The following is a 25,577-nucleotide window of genomic DNA, read 5'->3' as shown; positions in this document are numbered from 1 at the left end:
GTTTAACTCAGAGAGAGAGACATTAATGAGCAACAATCAGTGTGAAGTGCTGGTGTGTTTTCTCTACCGGGCTCTTGAGCGATGTAAGAGACGCCACAGGATCCGTCTTTGCGGTCATCGAATGAGATCTCCGCCCTGCTGGGTCCCTCCACAGCGATGGACAGACCGCCGGCCCCGGCCTCCCTCGTCCAGATACTGAACTCAGCTGGTGAGAGACAGAGAGAATATGAGAAAACTGCAAGTCCACAAAACACAGAAGTCTTTCTTCTCTTTTTTTATTATTATTATCATTATTAGAAGCAGCTAATGTAACGTCATGTAGTAAAACCACGAGTTATGATTTATGAGGTGAACCTTTACTTCTGAATGCAGAGTTAGGTGAGTGTATGTAGGCAAAGTCCCTGTGAGGACAATATCTGTATGGGTGGGTGTGAATGTACCTGGCTCTCCGGCCTGTGCTCCCTCCAGTCCCGGACCTCCTGCTCTCACCTTGGTGGCCCCGCCCTCTCCCAGCGGCCCCACAGTGAACTGGAAGGGGCTGCCTGGCACGTGCATGACCCTGTACCTCACACTCACGCTGTGCACGCCCATCTCTGTGGGCACGAAGCGCACGCAGTAGGTGTCGTTTCCAGCGGCAACCAGCTCAGCAGGCTGACTGGCTCCAGAGGGGGAAGTGACCTCAGCAGTGACGTCCTTCATGTCGATCGCTGTCAACGGAAGGTACCGTATTTAATTACTGAACTCTATAAAATTAAAATGAATCTATTATTTCATTTGTTCTGCAGTGCAAAATTTCAATCTGCTTATGTAAGTGCTGCATGCGATGCTAAGGAAAAAGAAACTAGTAACTAGTTGTCTAATAAATGCAGTGCAGTAAAAACTAGTTCCCATGGACATGTAGTGGAGTAGGAGTACCTCATATTGAGTAAATATTATCAGCTACATTTCAACACTGGAAGCTGGTAATGGAAGGTTAGACCTGTCATCTCGTAGTTCAATGAAATCAACTAGTCTATTCAACAGATGAATCACTCAACCTGAAAACCAAAACAAAGCAAAGCTGAAAACAGACGGACAGAATCTCTCAAACACAAACAGCTGCAACTTAATAAAGCGTGTTGTGTTGCAAACCTTGTGCTGCCAAGCCCAGCAAATGTTTTTTCCTAGGGCTCTATAACGCACCCTCCACCCCTGCACTGCCCACCGAGCAGCGGGCATCAAAAAGCCAAACACCCCTCGCTGGCTTCGCTCTGCCCGCTAACACTAGACCAGAGAGGCCAGAGATGAGGCGGACACGCCCAGGAGAGAGGCTCTGATCCGGGACAACAGCAGAGGGACGAGCCCGGCGACTGCCGGATCTTCCAGACCACCAGAGGGAACAGTAGGAGCGGGAGGAGGTGTGAGAGAGGAGCTGCCGAGACAAGACCAGGAGGAACCAGCTCACTGGAGGAAGAGGAGGATGACCAAGAGGAGGTGAGAGGACAGAGAGGGGAAGAAAGACACAGAGGAGGAAAATGAGAGGAGGAGAGTTGTGATTAGAGAAGGACAGAAGACACAGGAGAAGGAAAGAAAAAAAAACAAGGACAGGAAAAAGGAAAAAGAAAATGGAAGCCAAGGAGAAAGAGGAAGGGTGAGACAAAAGGGAAGGAAAGACAGGAAAAGAAAGATAAGAAGGGACAAAAGACAAAGCTGATGCAGACCACAGTCAGTGCTGAGAAAAAACAGACAGAAATGTTGTAGCTTCAGACAGGAAACAGGTTTAGAAAAGGAGAAGGGGCATCTCTGACGTTTTCACACACAACGTCTGGACATCGTCTCCAGATTGCCAGTTTCTTCACTGATATAAACACGCAGTGCTCGAGACGTTCACAGGTAACGTGTTGGATAAATTTAAGACAAAAGCCACTGCACTGACATTCCTCTGACTGACACTGCAGACAGCCGATCAGACGAACCTTTAGAGCAGCGATATGTAAGAGTGTGTGTGTGTGCATGTGTACCTGGTATCTTCAGGCTGAGGTCACACACACTCCCCACGCTGGCGACAGATGCCGCCTTCTGTCGTCGAGTGATGCTCTCCCGGATACGACCCTCACCCGTCACCCGCACTGTGAACGGACTTCCTGTTGACGAAATAAAAAACACACACACACCTCAAACTATTTGTCCAAAATGCAACTATTTCCATCTTCAAAGTGCGAGTTTGACTTGAGGAGAGTTTGAATCATTAACTTCTTAGCCATAAGACATAAATAGTTGTTTTATACCTGGGATGTGTTCCTCAGCGAAGCGGATTGAGACGATGTAGTTTCCTGGTTCAGTAGGACAGTAGGTGACTCCACATGTCCCGTCCTCCATGTCCTCTGTCTGGATGTCCACCTTACTGGGACCTTCGATGGACAAAGCCAGGCCGCCATAACCTAGAGACACAGCACTCAGAATCTTCAGTGACGTTATCAGCAATTAACTCGATGAATTTGACAGGATCTTTTGGTTTAGATCAAAAATAAGAAGATTTGGTCACAAACCAAACTACTGAACAAAATTTTGACCTCATCATGGCGCTGGAGAGACAGTCAAGAGATCGACAAAATTATTACAATAAATCCAGACATAGACGTGAATGTGAAATCTTAACCACAAATGTCAACGTCATCATGGCGCAACAAGACAAATCAGGGAATCACCAAAATCAGTGGGATTCATCCTCTGTGGAACATGAATACCTCTATAAAATTTCATGGCAATCCATCCAATAATTGTTCATATATTTTCAGTCTGGACCAATCGCAAAAGGGAAACTTAAATGTTGAAATAAATCAGTGACGATTGAAGCTGCACCTACCGGCCTCTCGAGTGTCGACCACGAAGCTGGCATTGTTGAAGGTGGTTCCCTGGACGAGGCCGTCGCCGTACGCTTTGACCCGGCTGGCATCGCCGATCTCGGACTGGACAACCATGATGGTGATGGGACTGTTGGCGACATGCCGACCGTTCTTCAGGATACTGACCCGGTGTTCACCCACCTCCCGGGGGATGAAGGAGATGCCTGAGAGGAGGAGGGAGAATTTAATACCAGATGAAATACAGATTTTCATTTACTTTTTAAAATGTGTATTTGTGTGTGTGTGTGTGTGTGTGTGTGTGTTACCGATGTGGTTGTTGGCCATCCTCTTCAGCAGGCAGGGCTCGTCACGGCCCGATGGCGCCCGGATGCTGGCGGTCAGCAGGCTGAGGTCCGTCTCATTAATGTCCAGAGAGAAATCTGCCGCTGAGCCCAGTTTGACATGAGAGCGCCGCTGGTTGTCCTCTGAAACACACACACACACACACACACACACACACACACACACACACAGGTAAGACACAGCTGTGGACAGGCAGCTATTGTACGTTATGTGTTAAAACGATGGTCTAATCTGTCTGATCATGTAGCAGTGGCTGTGTGCGCGTTGGCGTGCAGACTGACCGGTGATCCTGGCGGTGAACGGGCTGCCGGCGATGTGCTCGTCGTTGTATTTGACCAGGATGTTGTAGTCTCCGGGCAGAGTGGGCAGGTAGCTGACGCTGCACGTCCCGTCCTTGTTGTCCACACAGTTGATCTCTGCCTTGGACGGACCCTCGATGGCCAGGTCCAGACCACCTGGACGGACAGATGATTGGTCAGACTGAATATATTTGATACAGGATGTTGACAACAATTTACTAAAACTACGTAAGCTAATAGTATAACAACAAACTCACTACTGCTGCTGCTTCAAATCCTAACACTGCTCTCGTCCTTAGTGCTGAAAGTATTAGTCCATTACAGATTAATTAATAAATTAGTTGGCAGAAAAAGAACTGACAACAATTCTATCAACAACATTTATTCATGACTGATGCTGCTAGTCGAGGATGTTGTTACCAGAATAACTACCAGCTCTCCTCCTCCCTCTCTCCTACCTTCAGAGGCGTCCTCTGTGTAGACGATGAAGGTGGCCATCTTGTTGGCGACGCCGTAGCTCAGACCAGGACCGTAGGCTGTGACGTTGGGACTGCTGGCGTGGTTCACATAGAACTGGAGGGGAGACTCTGCAACACACACTCAACTCATTAGTACAACAAGGATAAAAACTACTGGTAAAGTAAAACCTGGCAGATGATGAAAATCAGTGTCTCATGTTGGAGTCTGTGCACAATACTAAACTACTAAATACTAAACCTTATGTACTTTTGGTCTGTGTGTTTTTCATTGAAGAGAAATCTTCATGCAACAGCACATAATGATATTTTAGATAATTGTTCTTCCAACTTTGGGTCATTAGTTTGTGTTTGGCTATTTCCTGTATTGACACGACAATGTTAACATTCATGTCCATACATCAGTGTTGGACCTCTAATGCTTCTGTGGCAAATCTCTGCAGCGAGTTTCCAAACTCAAACTGTTCGAGTAACGTTCATGGTTTAGAATCACATGTTGAATGAAGATATGTATATGTCCACATACTTTTGGCCATGTGATCTATTAATAAAGCTGAGACGGTGACATCAACCAAACCCTGTAGACACATTTAAACACCACCTCTCTCTCACTCACACACACACACACACACACACACAGATTCTCAGGGTGTGATGTCATTACAGGCTGGTGGTTAGTGGTTTTCTCCTGCTGGCTGAAAAAGAACCACTGATCCACACACACATGCACACACACACACTTCTTAATCACAAACATGCACACTGCACACCTTATGTACATAGTTTACATGGTCCTACTCTCTCACACACACACACCTCTCCAGGTTTCATCCTGACTATGACATCATCATCCAAACATCCTGACAGCAGATTGACGTCTGAGGGAGACACAGGGTGCAGCTCTCCTTCTACACACCAGGTGTCTCCAGTTCAGCTTTCTAACTCCAATCATGAGATCTGACTGAAGGAGATGAGTGTGTGTGTGTGTGTGTGTGTGTGTGTGTGTGTGTGTGTATGTGTGTGTGTTTGTTGTGTGCTAACCTGGGATGTGTGTGCCGTTGTATTTGATGTGCATCTCGTGCAGGCCGGCTTCAGTGGGTGAGTACTGCACTGTGACCGTCCCATCCAGGTTGTCTGTGATCAGCGGCTGAGCTGATTTACCTGAAGGCATCAGCACTTCACCTGAGACGGCGAGAGGGAGAATTAACATATTTCTGTTTAACTTTTTTAAGCTACAAAGGTCCCCTGAACATCACTGACAATCTCTTGGTTTAACACACCTTAAACACGCTGTGTGGGCAGGACAGCCTCAGAATAAAAAAACAATAGAACGACTCTTTACTACAAGCAGTTACAAAGTGTAGAGCCACTTCTATTTAAGACGGCTCTATTTACCTGATGATGAGTGACTGATATAAAAAGTAACGGCGCATTAACATTTGAAAAAAGGCTCATTTTAATGTCTGTTTACTGCAGGAGACATATTTACTTCTTTTCACCTCAGAAATCAATAAATGAGGTATTTTGCCCAAACCTTTGCACACAGCTGCGTGTGTGTCTGTTTTTATCGCTGCCTTCATGCATTTTCCGTCTTATGTAAATCACGTCTTGTTGCCTTGTTGGTGGAAGGTGCTTTACAAACTGTCAACTCCAGTTTCCACCACACCGAGTAAAAGACAAAATCTACTCCGATCACCCGCCCATCACTCACCAGTGACCTCTCCCTTCTTGAAAGAGAAAGGTATGACCATGTCGAACGGTCTGAAGCCGCTTCCATTGACGCTGCTGCTGATTGGCTCGTAGTTGTCTGATGTCACCTGGGGAAGACAGACACAAACAGACACAAACTTTAACGTGTCATTCGACACGAAAAAACATCTTCCTGTCCTTCTCATTGACCTGCATTAGAAACATGCTGCTGCTGCATCCAAGCCCCGCCCACACAGGGGCATCCTGGGAGGTGTAGTGCGATAGAGCAGGAAGAAAGAGGAAGAGGAGGATGATGATAATGATGAGGTGATGACTGTGATGCAGCCACAGCGATGAAGAGTGCACCGAGGGGAGAGAGAGAGAGAGAGACCACCACAATAAAACCCCTGGTGAAGAAAAACCCGTAACCATAGCAACACCTTCTTCATCGCAAACACCTGGGATTTATTTATGTAATGATGCTAGAAGTTTGCTGCGATCCCATTGGCTGAGGCAAAAAGAGAAGCGATGACATGGAGGAAGCAAAGCGGTCGGGCGAGTACGCTTTAGAATGGAGAGAGAGAGAGAGAGAGGTAAAGTTTTAACCAGCGGCCATTCACCTGCAACAGAGAGGAGCAGTGTGTGTGTGTGTGTGTGTGTGTGTGTCTATGTTGTGTATATACAGTATGTGTGCTATCAAGTGTGTGTGTGTTTTGACCACTTGTGTTTGTTTAAAAGTGTGTGTGTGAGTGTGTGTGTGTGTGTGAGTGTGTGTGTGTGTATGTGTGTGTGTGTGTGTTGGGGGTACCCAGGGCTGAAAGCCAGCTCCAGGGGCAGCCTTTTGCTGTAGGGACGTCTGCTCTTGCATCATGGGTACCTCATCAGTGGCCTGAAGACACAACATGAAGGGTTAACATCTGACATCATAAAGACCTATCTTCAGAGACAAGAGGGACAGGGAGTCCTGCAACAGATGGTGTGGCCCCCACAGAGTCCTGATCTCAACATCACAGAGTCAGTGTGGGATCACGTGAGGAGACAGAAGAGACTGAGACAGACTAAACCCACAGAGGAACTGTGGCAGCTTCTGCAGGACGCTGGAACAAGACGCTTGTTGTAAAGGCAAAGCCAGTATTTTTCATGCTGTATGGAAAAGATCCGCTGCCAGGAATCACAAAGAAAATATGATAAACTAAATCTGTCTGGACTGTTTATACAAGATCTGTTTTTGAGTTGAGACTTACAGAGAAACACAGGTATGGTCCTTTAAATACCGAAACGATTTTTAATCCCCAATCAAACTTTAAAGAAGGCGAATGTCTCTGAGATGCTACGTTCAAAGCTGCAGCAGAAAACCGCCTCTTCTTACATAAACACATTTTGGATCCCTTAAATCACAATGAACCATTCTGCGTCCCTCCCTCACCATGACTTTGAAGGGACTGCGCGGGATGTTCTCTCCTCCGAAGCGCACGTAGATGACGTAGTTCCCGGGCGCCGGGGCGGTGTAGAAGATGTCGAAGGTGCCGTCCTCGTTCTCCAGCACCTCGGCCTCCACCTCGCTGCCGTCCGGCTGAATGATCACACAGCTCACCTTCCCCTTCCCAGCACCCTTAGCGTTCACCACCAGGCCCAGCTCCTCGCCTATGGCCACCGTGGGACCCACACCGGGACCTGACAAGAACATTTCATTAGGCTTTTTGCTCCACAACGTTTTAGATTTTTATAAACATTCATCATTTTATTATTATTATTATGAATTTCTGTTTTCAGTGAGACGTGTCATCAGTGGTCACGTACCGGTGACGGTGCACTTGCTGGCGTCTCCGGTTGCTGTGGCACGGACTCTGTAGGGTGAAGCTGGGATGTCGTCACCGCCATACTTTATGACGATGGTGTACCGGCCTGCACGGTCTGGGACGTAAGACACCTGGTATGTACCGTCACCGTTGTCATGGATACTGGGCTGTTTAGGTTTACCATCCTGGTCCTGAGGAGAGAGGAGGGAAGAGGAAAAAAGTTTTGCCTCATGTGTCTTCTTTCCTCCAGGTCTATATTTATGTGTGTGTGTGTGTGTGTGTGTGTGTGTGTGTGTGTGTGTGTGTGTCACTGACGGTGATGAGCACGCTCAGTTGGCCCTGGCCGGCGTCCTTGGCGTCGATGTTGAACTCGACAGGGAAGCTGGCAGGGACGCCGCTGGTCAGCCCGGGGCCGCTGGCTCGCACCTTGCTGGCATCATGAGTGGGCAGAACCCGAAACTTGAAGGGACTGAAGAGACAACAGACACGTGTTACTACAGAAACTAACCTCCCAAATGCTTATGTGGTGATATTTTGTATGTGAATTTTTATTTTTACGTCTGTTGACTCTGAGCTTCTGTATCACATGTTCAAATTCTTATAAAGCAGCAACATATTTTTCTATTAATATTAATATTCCCATATTCAGTACATTTCTCAGATCTGATTTTATCTTTAAACTCATCAACTGGCTCCTGACTCAGCTTCCTGTTAAATGACCCTCATCAGTACTGCTGTGTACCTGCGGAGGACGTCCTCCTCTGCGTACTTCACGGCCACAGAGTACGGCCCCTCCACAGACGGGGTGTAGGACACGGTGTGGGTCCCGTCCCCGTTGTCTGTCACCTCCACAGGCTCGGCGATGCCTTTAGGACCTGTGACGGCCACGGCCAGAGGGGCCACGCCCGCCTTCCTGCAATCAACAGTGAAGGACTGTGGGATATTGGACCTGACCCCTGACCCCACACCGGGACCAGACACCTTGACCTTAGTGGAGTCCACCACGTCCTTCACTGGAACCTTGAATGGACTTCCTGGAAAGAAGAGGAAAAGGAAATGTTGGTTTAAGTCACAGAAAGGAAAGGAAGAAAGAAACAGATCTACCTTAAATGTTTACTACGAATATGACTCGTGAGATATTTATCAGTCCCGTTAAATATTCGTAACAAATAGAAATGTGATGTTTTTGTTTTAACGTCACGGCTGCGTTGACCAACAACCAACACAAGGGGGAGCCCCTCCTGGCGTGTCAGTGAATAAACATTTCTCAGTACAGGAGCTGGTCATGGAGGCGATGCTGCTAATATCAACTGTATCTTTGATATTTTTCACTGTGTATTTTGTATTTTATTTTATTTTTTAAAGGAATTAACCAGTTGCTGTTGTGTTACATTTGAAAAGAATAATTTGTGTCATGTAAATGTTTCAGTAGCTTCTTAAAGCAGCCTCACTACAGGCTCCTCAGTTTATCTCCACTAAGTTTATCCTGGTGAAAACGCGTCTCCATCCTGAAGCTCTCTGTGGGTCGGACTGAAGCCGTCACAGAGCGGAACCACAAACCCACAGCTGTCTATGAAAGGTGTCGACCGAGGAAGCACGCTGAGCTTTTCCTGAACTCAAGTCAATTAAAGCGAGCTGCAGCTTTTTAACTTCAGCCAGTAACTTCAACCACATCTTAAACAGCATTAAACTGAAACACTTGGCACGTCTTTTATCAGCCAATAACACCAGCAACATCTTTTTAACATTAACTGCAAAACATTTACCGCATCCTTCAACTTCACTGGTTGTTTATAGGCGGAAACAAGAGCAAAGCCAAAAAAGTGTTGCAAAAAGGATTCAATATTAAAGTGCTTACAGGAAATAAAGAGACATGTGAGAGAAAGATAAATAGATCAGTTTCTTTACTCTGCTTTTCAATATTTAGATGAGAAATCAATAATTAGATATTTATAATTATATCCCACCATGAGCTTTCTCAGATTGAATTTATCTTCGGGGTGTCATCCATGTTTGTACCAATCTCTGTCTACATTTAAAGGTTATATCCTTTATTGTTCTTATAACAACAAATCCCATTAAAAGACTAAAACCAGCAATGAAGTGATATATCTCAGAGCTCCACTGTGTCCAAAAACTATTAAAAACACATGAATGAGACACACTGTTGACATGCTCCTTTATTACCATGACCACACACACATTATTAAATCAATCCCACACACTGTCCTGGTGCTGGAAATACTCACTACAGCACCACATTTCAGGGCTGAAAATAGTCCCCGACAGAGGAACTACTTCTTCCTGTTTGAGTAATGAATCCAGATTTTCATCTTCAGTGGGAACAAACTGACTCGAGGCGTTAAAGTAGTTAAAAAGTGCTGAGAGCCGAACTAACTCATTGTTGGTTTAATACAGAAAAACATCAGAGATATTTCACCGTTAATCACAAGGTTGAACCGACAGGAAAAATAAATCCTGACACATAATGTGATGATAAAATAACAATAATAAAAATCTCATCTCACCGGGGATGTGCTCTCCTCCGTAGGTGATGTTGACGTCATAGAGGCCGGGGGTGAGAGGAACGTACTCCACGCTGCAGCTGCCATCTTTGTTGTCTTTACAGGACATCTTTGACTCTGACGGACCCTCCACAGTGATGCCGAGGCCGCCGATACCTGCCCCTCTGTTAAAGGATCAGTGCACCCAAAATCAGCTGACTGTTTATCATTCCAGCGAAACGCTGCATGAACAGAGACACTGCAGTGCAGAAGGTCTGTTTCTAAACAAGCGATGAGTCACAACAGACGACTTCATTTTGGCTCCGCGGCAAAATAAATCCTTCATCAAACATCAGAATTAATATTGTTTTTCTTTGGCCTCACAGCCGCCTCGCCCCCGTGAGGGCCAAATGAGATGAATGAATATCACAGAGCAGTGACAAAACATATGGTGACAATATAAATTATAAAAATATTTATATTTTAAAACTCAGAGGTCTTTAATTCAACTGTTAAAAAACTGTTAAATTAAAAGATCTGATGAGTGGATTTGGGGCTGGATTCAAATTTGACAAAATACTATCAAACTCTCAAAACAGTCTCCTCCCTGCTCGTAACCGCCCGCCGCCTTCACCTGGTGATGATGTTGAAGTTGTTGGGCTTGTCGGTCAGGGCTTGTTGGAGCCCGGGGCCGGTAGCCACCACCCTGCTGGGGTCACATCCCTCTGACACAGAAACCTTGAACGGGCTCTTAGGAACCGGTGTGTCGTCATACAGAACCTGAACGCTGTGGACGCCTGAAATACACACCAGGACAGACAGCAGCTGCTGAGACACCACACACACACACACACACACCCACAAACACCACCGCACAGTGCCGAGTTGATACCGTAGTAGTTACCGTTCTCAAAAGGAGTGTACTCGACGCCGTACGTCCCGTCAGCCTTGTCGGTAACCTGACAGTCTGTCAGCGCTCCGGACGGGTTCCTGACCTCCGCCTTCACGTGGTCTCCTCCTCGCCGGGTCAGAGGACGGGCGTCCACCGTGAACTCCGTGGTGGCTTCTCTGAAAACATCTGAAGAAGAGTGGAGGGAGGGAGGGAGGGAGGTGTGTTTAAAGGGAGAACTCCACTGACTGCACATGAGGATCAGTTCACTAGTCATGGATAGTACTACTGTCCTCAGACAGCGGCTCTGATGCTGCGGTGATACGATGAAGGTCTCAGCTTAGAGAACACACATTAAAACAGAGAGCTTGAAAGGTTCAGCCTGTGAAACAATGTGTTGTATCTCAAAGATTAAAGCGTTAATAATATTGTTAAATGTTCAGTTTTGTTCATTCGAGAGCATGAAATAAGTCAGAGCTGCACACTGACTCCGATGGACCATACCGCACCTTGTCCCTCCACTCCAGGTCCGAACACTTTGACCTTCGAGGTGTCGACGGCAGGATCCGCCATCACCTTGGCGGGGAAACCGGGGACGGCCTTTCCTCCGTACTTGAGCAGCAGGGTGTACATGCCAGCGGTCAGAGGGACATAGGTCACCGTGTAGGTCCCGTCTTTGTTGTCGACCACCTCCGTCTTAGCTTTCACACCTGGAACAACAAGTTTTTACATTTTTCTTTAAAACACAGAACTGAAGACCGTGTGAATGTAAACAAATGTCAGCTGTTTGCTTTGTGTGTTTCAAACAGGAAACTCTTCACAACACGGAAACACCAGGAAGTTACTGTGCCTGCTCAAGAAATAGTGTGGCACATTAAATTAAATTTTGTCATTTCTACACTTTGGTTTCTGCACCAATTAAATGAACATGATACAGTGTGTTAATTAGAGATCTTTAGAGGTGCTGATGTTTCCAGTCTTACTGACTCCAGCTTTATATTTAATAGACAAACATGCAGGTGGTATCAATCTACTCTACATCGCTGCCAGAAGAGGAATAAGCTCATTTCCCAAATGTTGAAGTATTCCTTTAATGATGTTGTCTGCAAGTTTCAAGAGTCTGCATCTTGATTTTCACAGAAATGAACTGAAATGATTGGTTTCCTGGAAGGAAGAGAATATATCTAGAGACTGAAAGATGACTTCTGAATATCTATGAGATTTGTTCTTAATGAGCTACAACACGTAGAAACACCAGTGCTGCTCGTTCACAGCTGACAGTTCATGTACTGGTCCCTGGTGGCGGATGAAGACAGTGTTGTGTTACCTGAGCCTGGTGCAGAGCCAGTAGGGCTGGAGGGGGGGGAGTCCAGTGCGGCCTCCAGGCTGAGTTGGCCCGGTCCGGCCCGAGAACAGTCCACATTCACCACGCTGGTCTCTCCAACCTGCACAGACACAACAAGCTGCATCACACTTCGTATAAAACAGACATTTCTTCATTAGTCTTGGCAAAATGTCTGAGAATAGATCATGTTTGGAACTCGACTGAGCTGAGAAAGTGGAAAGACCGTCAGACAATTTCCATTTCACCCTTTTCTTTCAGAAGTCAGTTTTCCGTCAACGGGTTAATTTTAGCCGAATTTAAAGAAAAGTGATGAAAAATGTGAATCAATGTGCGTATAGTTGATGGCACTAACTCTCCAGTCCGGCGCCATGAAAAACCACTGCAGAGGAAGATGACGCGATGAGATGATGTAATTAAAAGAGCTGCAGTCAAACCTCAACTGATGGAAAAACATGATGGAATTATTGTGTTTATGTTTGTTTCATATATTAATTTGAAGAAGGAAGAAGAGGAAGCTCGTGCTTCATGTACGTCATGATATATCATGATATATAAGTCAGTTTCCATTGCACTTTGTTGCATCTTGCTTTTATCAAAACACCAACTTTTCCACCTTCAGTCTTTCAGCAATATCTCAACTTTTCCTTGAAATTTCCATTCAGTTTTTTTTTTTTTTTTATGCAGAAACTGTGAATGAGCAAAAAAACATCTGGATGGAAAAAAAACATTTTGATCACCTGAATGTCTGTGAAAGATTTGGAGTCTCAAATCTGAGCTGTATCAAATTCAGAAGCTTTGTTGTTGCAGTTGGGAACAAATCACCATAATTTTTAAATTCATCCAAAACTGTCTTCCTCTCCCGACCCTCACCTTGGCTCTCTTCAGCCCCGACCCTGACGCCACCACCTTAGACGGGTCAAAGGGCATCTGGATGTCGGCCCTGAACGGTGAGCCCGGGATGTGCACCTCCTCAAACAGGATGTTAACCAGGTAGTCTCCAGGCTCGGTGGGCAGGTAAGACACGGAGCAGGTACCGTCGCCGTTGTCAGAACACTCGATCTTGGCCTCGGTCGGCCCCTCCACCGTCAGCCCCAGACCTCCGGTGCCGGCGCCCTTGGTGTCGATGGTGAACTCTGCCGGGTTCCCCACCAAACCTCCCTTCAGACCCGGACCAAACGCCTTCACCTGGAGAGGAGAGGGTGGGAGGGAATGGTAAAGGGACCAAGCAGCCACTTATATTGCATTTTCTTTTGTTAATTTCATTTTTTGTTGATGTTATTTGCATTTATTTAATGTCCAGCTGTAATTTAATTGCTTTACTTCATCTGGTTTTATTGGCCCTTTTTTCCCATCCCTATCTATAAGACATCCTGGACTCACAACACAAACAAGTAAAACTAAAACTATGATACGCTGTTGTGGAAATACTGCAGATATTAATCTGTGTCTGTCTCTCCTTCAGATGTGAAGGGAAGCCACCAGACAAGGAACAAAACAAGAAACTGGACACACTGCACATACAGATACATGATAAACATTTTACTGGCAGTGGACTGTTAAAATTGTAATTTATTATTTTAGTGTGTTTTCTGTCTATTTTCATGCTGGTCTTCATGAATCACTAATACATAAATTAAAAAGTCAATAAATCTTTTGTTTTCCTTTTCCAATACTACATTTTGTCAGCCAATGAAATAAAGCTGTAAGGAGAAGAATACGGGAGCAACATTAACAAAATATTTTTTCTATATCCACCACCTTAAGGATCAGATGCTGATGTTACCTTGCTTGGGTCTGGAGGCAGCTGGGCCTCCACAGGGAAGGGGCTCCCAGGGATAGGGTGTCCGTCGTAGGACACGTTGACAGCGTACACCCCCTCCTCCGTGGGGGTGTAACGGACCAGACTGACGTCGGCTTTACTGGGCTGAGGCTCCACTTTGCAGGGCACTGCGCGCTGACTGGGACTCAGCTACAAACACACAAGAACTGGTGAATTTCTATATTAAAAAATATTGTCAACTTTGAATGATGCGTGACAAAAACATGGGAAATTAAAAAAGCATCTCTGACACTCACCACCGCCACCTCCAGGTGACCTTGACCTCCTGCACCCTTGGTGTCGACCATAAACTGCTGCTCCTGATCAACCTCCACTCCTGAAATGAACATTTATCAATTTAACAATAATGTGCAAATGAGACTTTCCAAAGTCCTGGGAGTCTCCATAAGAACTAAATACTTATTTTGTAAATGATGAAGAGAATTTAATTTTTCTTCGTCTGGTCCAAGCTGGAAATTTATTTAATAGAAATTTCAATATTTTTTAACATTTCAAATATTTTCTATCAAGCCACTTTACAGTTACAGAGGTTAGCTGAGAACAGAGAAAGACAGAGAGGATTTCTTACTTCCATCCAGGTTGTCCACGGTGACCTTGCTGAGGTCGAGCGGGGCAGCAACCCCGACCATGAACGGGCTCTTAGCGATGGGATCTCCTCCAAACTTCACCAAGATCGTCATCTCCCCCTGCAGACACATTCAACACGTCGGTCAACGATGACGCCGTTTGAGATGGACACTCACTGTGCAGGTGAGTCTGCGAACACGTCGAGCAACACAACTTTCAAGTGTTTTTTTCTTTTTGAGTTTTTGCTGATTCCTCATCACAGCTGTGGGGAATTTGAAAACTTACTCAGAAGTCTTCATTTTCATATCACCTGTCAGGTCTGCTGCACAGGTGTGCAGGTGATGTACCTCCTGCTGTGTAGGTGTGTATTCAACATACCTACTGAACAGATGCATGTGTGACAAATCTGTTGTTCAACTTCATGGACTGCTATTTATTTGATGTACAGGTGAGTATACAATGTACCTGTTCAATCAGTTACACAGGTGCTTATTTGACATGTTTGTTTAGCAGGTGCATACTTGGCATAACCATTGTACAAGTGTGTATTTGATACACCTGTTGTACAGGTAAGGAATTGACAGACCTATTTAAAGTACCTGTTGTACAGGTGCGTATTTGGGGTTCCTGTTGTACAGTTATCTATTTGAAGTACCTGTTGTACAGGTGCATATTTGAAGTACCTGTTGTACAGGTATCTATTTAAAGTACCTGTTGTAAAGGTGTGAATTTGACACACCTGTTGTACAACATAAGTTGTACAAATTGTAACAAAGTTATTTTTTGCCTTTGATCTGAGAGCTGGAGACCGGAGAGTCAGGGAGAGAGCGGAGATGACATGCAGCAAAGGGCCGCGGGTCAGATTCAAAGTGCTGCTGTGGTTAGGACTAAGCTTTCGTGCTATTCGCTCTACCAGGTGAAGCACCGGGCCGCCCCTGTACAGGTGCATGTTTGACGTACCTGTTGCACAGGTGAGTATTTGACAGTGTGAGAGTAGTCATAGTTGTCGATGATGTCGAAGTCTTTGACGTCGGAGGAGAAGGAAACATCCAGCGGTGCTTTACCAGCTCCTTTAGTCAACACTGTGAAGTGAGTCGGCTTACCGCTCTCTACACCTGGACAGGTAGGAGGAGAGAGAGATTTAAAGCGCAACAGTCAGATAAGAACAAGTGTGTGTGTGTGTGTGTGTGTGTGTGTGTGTGTGTGTGTGTGTGTGTGTGTGTGTAAATATGTGTCTCACCAGTGCGAGCCAGTCCAGGACCCTCTGCTTTAACCTTGGACGCATCGTGGGAAGGATCCACTTTGACGGTGAAGGGACTCTGTGGAACTTCCTGTGTGAAAACATACACACTGAAATTCACCAGGACTGCAATCGTTTATTTCTCCCATCAACATCAGAAAACATGCAAACCTTTCTGCTGTGCATTAGTGTGTGTGTGTGTGTGTATGTGTGTGTGTTGTGTGACTGTACTTTGTCAGTGAACAAGACTTTAACGGTGAGTTTTCCTGCGGCAGGAGGGATGTATTTGACGGTGAATGTGTCGTTGGCGTTGGGGATGATGTCGAAATCCACATCAGCCTCTTTGTCACCGACCATGTTGGCGTCACATTTGATGCCCACGCTGACATCACCTGAATACACACACACACACACACACAAAAGAAAGTTGGCAAAGCAGATCTACAGCCTCATCTCGGACAGATTAGAGGACATACAATATTTATGTTTTCACTTTCTACTGTGACAGCACGCTCTGTGAGAAACTGAACCCATGTTGGTTTCTGTGTAAAGACACAAGGGGGAGCTAGATTGTTTTTGTTTCCTGCTGTGCATTCATTTATTTTATTCATGTCAGCGACACTCTGCCCCTGGGATGCTGCACTGACATGAACCCCAGTGTAAACAATGAACTCACCATTCAGCACGATCTGCATTCCCTGCAGCATGACCGAGCCATCAATCACACCAGAGGAAACCAGAGTATGAGAGGAATGAGACCAGAAACCGTGTCAGACAACGGAACCAGGTCAGATCAATCATCTCTCTCTTTTACCTTTTACAAGTCTCCATCTTATCGTTAAGTCAAACTGGAAATACCTCAAGGTAAACTGGCCCAAGGTTCCCGAGGGGTTCAGGGGCCTTGGGTGTAAAACAACCGCAAAGTGACGTAAAACAACAAGACGACCAGAAAGAGACACAGAATAAAAACCTCAAAGATACAGAGTGATCTCAACGTGGCATAAAATGACTAAGGGAGCCACAAAACTTATACAATGGGGTCGTCTTCCTCCTTCGTAGAAACGGGGGAGGGGTCCTTCTACATGTCTGTGCCCAGGGACAGAGCGACTCATTCTGTTCAGAATCTGATGTGAAGTGGAGATGTGGGTTTTTCTACAGCGGTAATTTGAGAAGTTTCAATGGACGTTTATTTTTATAGATTCTGCCACTACAGCTGCAAATCAAACCTCAGTATGTTATTGGTACTGACAGAAACATGCAGCAGCCGTGGCACCAACACCAGGGTTTCTCTGTTGAGTATAGCACATAAAACTTTGAAGCAGCAATCACAGAGATGTTTTTCCTTTTTCCTCTTTCCTCTGTGTCACCATAGAGAAGTAAGAATAAGCAAGTTACAGCAACACTTAATCATCTTTTCATGTTGGTAAATTATACAATATGTACAATCGCTTCATTACACTATCAGCTGATTACGGTTTTAGTCTGTAAAGTTCAATGCAACGGCAGTTCTTCGCTTCTGTCCAGAAAAAGTCCAGTAATTCTAACTGTCCTGATGTTAAGCAGGTGTAACGTTTACAATGTTCACCATCTTAGTTTAGTGTGTTAACATACTAACATCAGCCTGAGTATGAGTATTGCTGTTGACCATGTGCATGACCGTGAATTCAGTGAACCACGTCGCAATGAATTAAGGCAGTTTTGATGGCAAAGCAAGGCCCCACTCAGTATTACTAATGCTATTCCTAATAAAGTGAACAGGGAGTGTATTGTTCTTTTTACATGGTTTACTCAGGTAGATGATAAAATGTGAGTCTTTGTGTGTGTTGCTCGGCTCAGGAAGGTCAGAGTGATGAATTTCCTGCCAGGATGTTTCTGTCTTGAGATCATTGCCAGGACATACCAGGGAGAGGAGTGTGTGAGTGTATGTGTGTGTGTGTGTGTGTGAGAGAGAGTGTATGTGTGTTGTAATCATTCCCAGACAATATAAAGGTGAGTGTTTGTGCATTCATAGCAGTCTGTAGAGTGTAGACTTTAGTGTGTGATTCTTTTTGTGTGTTGTTCTGACACAGATGGAAACTGCTGTCACACCAAATAAAACAGTCTGTGGGGATTTCCTGGCTTAATTGTTACCCTGTGTGGTGTGTGTGTGTGTGTGTGTGTGTGTGTGGTGTGTGTGTGTGTGTGTGTGTGTGTGTGTGTGTGTGTGTGTGTGTGAGAGTGTGTTACCATCTCCAGCTCCTGAACAGTCCACGGTGAAATGTGTGGGCTCGTTGGCCTTCAGTCCGGTTCTCTCCACTCCAGGACCAAACACCTTCACCATGTTGGGGTGGCTGCCTTTACCCACATTCACCTAAAAGCACCGACAGGAAATGACATTTTAATTTTAAAAGGTTATTTGAGGATTTTTCTCCATTCAGATCCCCCAATGTTTAAAACAACAAAACAGTTCTTAAGTTTTTGGTCTTTTTATCACTGTGGAGTACCACAGGGCTCCGTCCTGGAGCCACTTTTTTTCAGCCTACATTACATACACCAGCAGATTTCAACACATTTTTAATTTTGTGCTTTTGTGTGTCATATGGCTTAATTTCATTAAACCTTATTATTATAGAAGTGACAAGTCGTTGTAGTTCAGCTAAAATGGTGAAAGTAGAAACAGTAAAGCTGTCAGAAAACACAGCTTGTCAATCAATACACCATAACCTGCATCTCAGCTGTCATGGAAAGTGATTTTTTTGTTTTTAATTTATTCAGGAGGTGGCTGGATTTGGACAGGAGCTCCAAAAACACTTTGAGCAATTGTAGATACTGTGTCTTTAGGAGCCCCTGAAAGTGGTATCAGGCCTGTGGTGCTCAGGTTATATAACATTTTACAATTCACCATTGTTCCTAAATGTTAAATCAAAATGATGTGTACATCAGAACTGAGAAACCAGTGATACCAAGATGATGCTTAAGTGAACAGACTTCGTTTTAGTTTCTACTAATCTAAGACAATAAGCTACTTTATTTGTGTGTGTATGAATATGTGGAGGCAGATCACTTCTACAGTCTACTCTGACAAAATTCTACTCCTAAAATAAGTTAACAATGGTGGTCAGTTCAAAATGGACAAAAATCATAAACCAGAAATGCTAATATATATACATTTTTAAAGAATAATGTAACTGAAGGTATTTTTGCATTCAACAACCATAAACAGCAGCTACAGATGAACTGTTACCAAATCAGACTTTTTTAATGTAATAAAAATACATACATTTTTTAAATTGTATCTACTTCTGCATTTTAATTTCTTGGAACTTATTTCAGTATTATTTCAATTCTTAATCAAATAATTGATAAAAAAAAACTGAAATGTAAATAAAAAACAGTAAGGTTAATCAAGTCATCAAGCCAAAGAAAATGAATCAACAACACAGTAAAACATTTAAATGAAATGTCAGAATTTATTTTGAATCAATCTAACTTCCATTTAACTTGATATAAGTGAAGATAATTGAATGGATTTTAGTACAACTGATGATTAAAGTGAGTTTCAATCAACATGCTAGTTACAAACAGATTAAGGGTTGTTAGCCAAAAAACTCCAGCATTAAAAAACTGCAGGCACAAAATATCATGAACTAAATTGGGATCGGAAAATAACTTCAGGATTAAAAATGATTTCCTCTAAAAGCTTTTGCTTTGAAGTTACCCTGTGATTTTAACAAATTACACAGATCCAAAAGCTTTCTCAGCAATTTCTTTGTCAGCTATCTTAAAGATAAAAAACCTGTGAGCCTAACTCCGACCAATACTCAATAATCACATAAACGCTCGGAGCCAACACAGCAGAGTCAAACCTCCATGGACAATGTAGTGTCACTACTTGTGCAGCTTACTAACAAGTAACATAGTGCTAACTAGCCATAATAGCATCCCTAAGCTAGCTGGGCCAGCTATTGCTCTGTTAACAATCCAGGATTCGTACCATCCACTGCGTCACAACTGATGCAGACCATCTCTTTTCAGGGACAGTTTATGTTCTAGAGCCGATTAACGACACAAATAAACTCATGTCGTAAAGTATTTAACTTCAGTGAGTCCATCCTGTAACTGGAATCAACTGAGTTTGCGCTGAAGTTTACTGTAATACATGCTGGTGTGAATGAGGCCGTTTGATGACCAAGAACAGCCGGCTCTGATAGCTGTTAACTTTACTTCTTTATTTCTTGTCAAACTGCATGTGCTCTGAATCAAGCCCCGTCAACAAAGGTAAGTTTTCAGTTTTTAAAACAATCAAACAACAACTCAAATCCTGCATTAGTGACAGTCAGGGTGGAGTCAGGTTGAGCCTCTCATCCACACTGGCGTCTTTACCTTCCAGTTCTAACAAAAAGGCATCACTGCCGGAGGTGTAGGTCATAACAGCGCTGAGAGCTGGGTGTGACCGTTTAGTTTCTATCCATCCTCTGTTTCAACATTAAAGCTGGAGTTAGGTGGAGTTGGTGCCAGGCAGCCTGCAGGCTGCTGCAGCTCACAACAAGCCTGCTGAATCATCACAGTGACATCAGCTCTAAACCTGAAATAATACTTTTCAGACAAGTACAAACTTCCCTGGACCAGATGAAATGATTTATGGACCTGTACAAAGCTCGTCTTCAGCCATAAGAGCCAGGGGAAACATATTTTGTTATGTTGCTTAGACTTATAAATATTATGAAGGAGTGTACCGACGTAAAGACTCAGACGGTAAATTTCATGTTATTTTCCTATGACTACATGCGCAAATTTCAATCCAGAGTTTTTCTATCACACAGCCTTTGGACTTCGTACTTGTGTCGTCTTATGACACAAAGAAAGGAATGTCTTTGTCAACTCCTGAAGCCTGTTGGCATCGTTGTAAATTCCTCAACAGCACACAGACATGTCTCTAAACATATCTGAGGCCCAGTGGCAGTTTCTCATGACACTTATTTTCTCCGTGGGTGAAACTATAAACGTCTTAAAACAACAACCAGGGGAAGACCGCTGATAAACAAAGTCATAAACATAACAGCAATAACTACAGAGCACATAAATCTCCCAGACTGTGATTCAAACACAACACTGAAGGGGGTTACAGTGCAGTTAAGAGTGGTTAGTGCATGATGCGTCTGCAGAATGAAAACCTTTTCACTCTATTCAGTTTGTTTCTATCGTTTCATTGACAGTTTTTCCCGTGATCAGATGATTGTAAATGAGGATATAATGAGCTCAGAGGTGCAATGGATATTGTAACATGAAATACAAACAAAGTGAAAAGGTTTTCATGTAACAGGAGCAAAAATTACTTCACAAAAACTATAAATCAAGTGTTGTTGTGATGCCAGCAGAGCATCACTCATCCGAACCTCTCGCATTTCCCAACTTGCAAGGTTAAACATAACATCTGAAAAATTTTCCAGCTGAATTTGGAGTTCAATAACTTCTTGTAAATGATGACGAGAGCCAAATGTTTGCACTCTGTGTTTCACAACAACTCTGGAGTTGCCCGATCAACGAGGAGGAGTTACCAGAGCAGAAACGAGGACATGATCCCTAACTGACTTCCCACCAACAAGCACTGATGACTGCGTTAGGTGGAGTCAGAGTCAGAGGGTTTGTCGGGGGAAATTAAAATTCTAACACTAACTACTTGCTGATCTGACATTTATTGATCCAGCAATTAACAAATTTGTCATTTGTGTGTTTCTGAATGTGCCGGTTTATCTGTTGTCAAACTGGTGTAAAACTGAGTGTTGATTGTCCGTTGAGCTCTGAGGGAAGGAAGGAAGGAAGGAAGACTGACGCAGCAAAACTTGGCACAAAAGAGTAAAATTATTGTCCAAATTCTTTTACAGCCATTACATCATTATTATCACGTCACATGACGAATCACATTTTCCCCATTCATTCCCATCAGATCAACAACTTAAGCTGGTAAACTTAATTTTTCTGAACCAGGACCTCCAGTGTTTGGATCAAGTAGCTCATGAAATAAGGTGTGGTGGTTTTAATCGGCTGCAGCTGTTATTTCAGTGTGTGAGATACATGTTTCACCAATATTCAAGGAATTATAATTATCAGATCAGACTCAGCACTGGCTGGTATCAACAACTTGGTTCAGGACCCCCCAAAAAAAGTATTAAAAAGTATATAATAAAGACCTAAAACCTATATCACTGCCAGTTGTTAAGATTCAATCTACTTAAATGACGAAAGCGCCTCACAGATTGTAGTTTGGATCAGAAAGGTTCAGATTAGTGAAGTTCTATTGTAGCTCAACAAACAAAAAAGAGTGTTAAATAATACAAAAAGCAAAGTGAATTACAGTGCATGGACAGTGGTTACAGTACAGGAAAGTTAGTGCACACGGTGATTAAATCATCTTCAGTTTACATAAAACAACTTTAGTTAAAATATGATTAGTGAGGATCTAAGTGAAGTTGCAAAACACAAACCAGAGGTTGTTACAGTGCACACACAGAGGTTACAGTCAGTGTTGTTAATAACATGTGAACTACTACATATAAACAGCTAAACTTAAATATATACAAAAGGTTTAGTTAAACATAAGTTGCAATCGTATTTTTGATCATACAGTGACAAATATTTTAATGATGTTAATGATGTTAGTATCAACAAACAGAAACTAATGGCATCACATCACATGACACTCCCTCTGTGATGTCACACCGGAGAAATCAAACATGTGATTAAAAAGCAAGGTAGTATCTGATAGAGGCTAATTGGTCTGTGTGTAAAGTCCAGGAGCTGGAGTCGGGACGCGGTTACAGACTCGACACTTTACCGTGTCCATGAAGGAGACTCAGCTGGTTGGTGGAGGAATGTCATGTTGTTTTAATTCTTTAATCAAAGACCGGCGCAGCTGCATTTCAAATGATCCGAGTGTTTTTTTCTCGTGAATAAACATTTAGACGCCTTGGTTAAATTCTGGTGTTAATCCGAAATCATTGATTAAATCATCATTAAAATCATTTTTCCCTCATGATTTTAATTCTCTCTGGTGTTTTCTCACCAGCACAGACCTGACATACCGTTTTGTTTTTCTTTTTTAAATTGTGTGATTCTGTCTGTGCAGCTAGACGCTGTACCTCTCCTCAGTATATGTAGTGATGATGATCAGAGGCTTCTTAGTTTTAGTGCTGGCATCAGAACATTTTGACGGCACCGTCTTAAAACGCTCCTCTGACACAGTCGGCTCGGACCGGACAACTTTGATGCTTTTGGTTTTAACTGAAGCTTCTGTTTGAACAACTTTAGCACTTTCTGCCTCAACCAGGTTCCCGAATTTGAGCGGCATATCACTTCCTGTTGTAACACGGTGCTGTGATTGGCTGCTTACCCTGAAGGGGCTGTTGGGGACGCTGACTCCTCCCCAGGCAACGGCCACGGTGTGTTTGAGGGGGGAGGTGGGCGTGTAGGAGCAGGAGTACAGGCCCTCACCTTTACTCCTCACCTTCACCTCCACGGGAAGTCCCTCTGCGTCCTGACAGACAGACAGACAGACAGACAGACAGACAGACAGACAGACAGACAGACAGACAGACAGACAGACAAGAAGGTGATCAACTCCTGTAACTTTTTACACATTTATGGGCACAAATTTTGGATAAATGTGAATACACATTTGCTGGGCTGCTAAAAAAGTTCCTCCAGTTCAAAAAGTCTTTCAGAGTTTTGGAACGCTAGTCGAACAAAATGAAAAATATAATAACGCCAGATTAATTGGTTTATCAATTAGTAAAAGAAAAAAAAAACCCAGCAGATCAATCAATAATGAGAACTGTCTTACTTTGTGTTTAATTACACATCATCCCTGTGTGACGCACAAAGCTGCAGACACACAAGATGCTATTCAAGGTATGAACGTGAGCATCACCTACAGTAACCTTTGTTACATCTCACCTGGGCCATGATCTTCAGAGGTCCTTTCCCAGCATTCTTAGCGTCGACAGTGAACTCAGCAGGCTGGTTGACCAGGCAGCCGCTCTTCTCAAGCCCCGGCCCGAAAGCCTGGACCTACAACCAGAAAACCAGGAATCATTTCCAACTCCAAACCTAAACATCTTGATTGTCATATCTGAACACAAGCCTCGTCCATCATGTGTCTGAGCCCGGGTTCGGAGGGCGAGTCACTCACCTTTTCTGAGTCGCTGGCGTTGTTGTCAGGGACGATGAAGGCCATGAAGGGGCTGTGTTCGATGTCCTCCTCGTCACAGGTCACGTGGATGGCGTATTCGCCGGCTTCTGTCGGCCAGTAACGCACATCACATGACCCGTCGTTCTGGTCCTCGCACTCGATTTTAGCCTGGGAAGGTCCTTCGATGGCGAAACCTGAAGACACAGCAGGTCAGATGAGATTGGATGTAAAGTAGGTGTCTGATGGCATTTCAAAGTCTGATGAAAGAAAAACTCACCCAGCACTCCGACATCAGTGCCGATGGACTCCACTACAAAGGCGGCAGGTTTACCCACAATGCCTCCCTCCAGGCCGGGACCCCAGGCCCTGATCTGCTGAGGCCCCGCCTCCGGGCCCACCGCCACCTCGAACGGACTGAAAAACACAAACAGAGAGAGAGAAGTGTCAGAATGATTAAGATCACACAGTCCACTGCTGCTGAAGCAACGTTATAACATGTCTGTGTGTGTGTGTTTGTGTGTGTGTTTGTGTGTGTGTGTGTGTGTGTGTGTGTGTGTGTGTGTGGGAGAGGTAAGCAACACCACACAGCATGAGCTCACCCATGAGGCTGTCAACACACACACACACAAAAAAGAACATCAGTGCTTCACAGAACTGTAATCCAATCTTCCGCATTTACTGGCTGTTAAGTGTGTGTGTGTGTGTGTGTGTGTGTGTGTGTGAGAGATTCTTCATGCGTGCTCAGATGGAAACTAGCTTCACAGCAAGTTAAACTGTCATTGGGGATTTACTGTCTTCGTTATACACACACGTTTGTACTTCTATGTTTGTGAGGACACTCGTTCTTCACTCTTCAGTCTCTTCACCTTAATCTCAGTCTTTACAACTCAATACTACAACACTAACCACGATCTAATTCCAACATTAACCACGGGTTAAAGAAATATAATGTTAAAACACAAAGAGAAAAGTGTTTCCTGCGTGTTACATTAGCCTGGTCAGCTGAGCTTCTCCAAACCCCCCAAAGGTTTGAAGCCTGCTTCTCCACTGTGGGAACTTTCAGACCCTGTGTGACCCGCCATGTTGCCTGGACATGATTCTGGTCCGGATTATGACCGAACCACCTACAGGCGCAATTGTTTCATCGAGTTATGTATATTCAGGTATTTCCTTTTCATGCACGAATTCTGACCCATGGTTTGTTCCTCGTAGTAGGGCTACTCGCTTATATAAAAAAAATTACCTCACCGGACGAGTTTGTCTCGCCGCCAAAACAAATCCTTTAGTCGGCTTCTCTTCTCGTCGAGGGAACTCCCTGCACAAACACTGTTACTAATATCTGCACGACAACCCACAACAATCTGCTCCACAAAGAAGTGACGCGGAGGAGGCCCAGACTACAACTCCTCATCCCCCTGCGGACCCAACCATTCAGATCAGATGAGGTCATGTGCTGAGGTAATGCCTTCAAACACACACACACACACAGAGTTTACAGCTCACCTCTTCGGGATGTGCTGACCCCCCCAGGTGATGGAGACGGTGTATTTGCCGGGACCGCTCGGGTAATACTC

At 44.2% G+C, this 25,577-nt stretch overlaps 1 protein-coding gene and 1 long non-coding RNA gene across 3 annotated transcripts in view; one reads left to right on the top strand and one right to left on the bottom strand.

Annotated features, from left to right (window-relative positions):
• LOC130179345 (filamin-B) overlaps positions 1-25,577 on the bottom strand; it is a 61,281-nt gene that overhangs the window by 5,823 nt on the left and 29,881 nt on the right. Inside the window, exons 11-43 of one of the 2 annotated variants that reach the window (XM_056392257.1) lie at positions 25,507-25,577; positions 24,281-24,417; positions 24,004-24,197; positions 23,769-23,882; positions 23,206-23,349; positions 18,063-18,186; positions 16,068-16,228; positions 15,837-15,927; positions 15,557-15,711; positions 14,598-14,715; positions 14,266-14,345; positions 13,973-14,158; positions 13,060-13,374; positions 12,172-12,289; positions 11,354-11,554; positions 10,860-11,033; positions 10,590-10,752; positions 9,980-10,140; positions 8,194-8,485; positions 7,767-7,920; positions 7,453-7,642; positions 7,079-7,326; positions 6,461-6,541; positions 5,675-5,780; positions 5,005-5,145; positions 3,946-4,074; positions 3,470-3,643; positions 3,152-3,310; positions 2,846-3,049; positions 2,268-2,420; positions 2,001-2,123; positions 441-707; positions 68-205 (exon numbers count right to left, since the gene is read on the bottom strand). The exon at positions 25,507-25,577 is cut by the window's right edge and continues 56 nt beyond it. In XM_056392257.1, the coding sequence (XP_056248232.1) occupies positions 68-205; positions 441-707; positions 2,001-2,123; positions 2,268-2,420; positions 2,846-3,049; positions 3,152-3,310; positions 3,470-3,643; positions 3,946-4,074; positions 5,005-5,145; positions 5,675-5,780; positions 6,461-6,541; positions 7,079-7,326; positions 7,453-7,642; positions 7,767-7,920; positions 8,194-8,485; positions 9,980-10,140; positions 10,590-10,752; positions 10,860-11,033; positions 11,354-11,554; positions 12,172-12,289; positions 13,060-13,374; positions 13,973-14,158; positions 14,266-14,345; positions 14,598-14,715; positions 15,557-15,711; positions 15,837-15,927; positions 16,068-16,228; positions 18,063-18,186; positions 23,206-23,349; positions 23,769-23,882; positions 24,004-24,197; positions 24,281-24,417; positions 25,507-25,577 (5,266 nt within the window). The remainder of the gene's footprint in view (positions 1-67; positions 206-440; positions 708-2,000; positions 2,124-2,267; positions 2,421-2,845; positions 3,050-3,151; positions 3,311-3,469; positions 3,644-3,945; positions 4,075-5,004; positions 5,146-5,674; positions 5,781-6,460; positions 6,542-7,078; positions 7,327-7,452; positions 7,643-7,766; positions 7,921-8,193; positions 8,486-9,979; positions 10,141-10,589; positions 10,753-10,859; positions 11,034-11,353; positions 11,555-12,171; positions 12,290-13,059; positions 13,375-13,972; positions 14,159-14,265; positions 14,346-14,597; positions 14,716-15,556; positions 15,712-15,836; positions 15,928-16,067; positions 16,229-18,062; positions 18,187-23,205; positions 23,350-23,768; positions 23,883-24,003; positions 24,198-24,280; positions 24,418-25,506) is intronic. The other variant, XM_056392266.1, reaches the window with a different exon arrangement.
• On the top strand, positions 586-4,085 carry LOC130179419 (uncharacterized). The gene is made up of 3 exons (XR_008829293.1): positions 586-720; positions 1,168-1,473; positions 3,952-4,085. It is a non-coding gene; the product is annotated as an uncharacterized LOC130179419 (long non-coding RNA).

Source organism: Seriola aureovittata, chromosome 2 (genome assembly GCF_021018895.1).
Source record: "Seriola aureovittata isolate HTS-2021-v1 ecotype China chromosome 2, ASM2101889v1, whole genome shotgun sequence".
In the NCBI taxonomy this organism is placed as follows: Eukaryota; Metazoa; Chordata; class Actinopteri; order Carangiformes; family Carangidae; genus Seriola; species Seriola aureovittata.
Note: the sequence above shows the minus strand (reverse complement) of the source record. Positions and strands in the feature narration are given on the sequence as shown.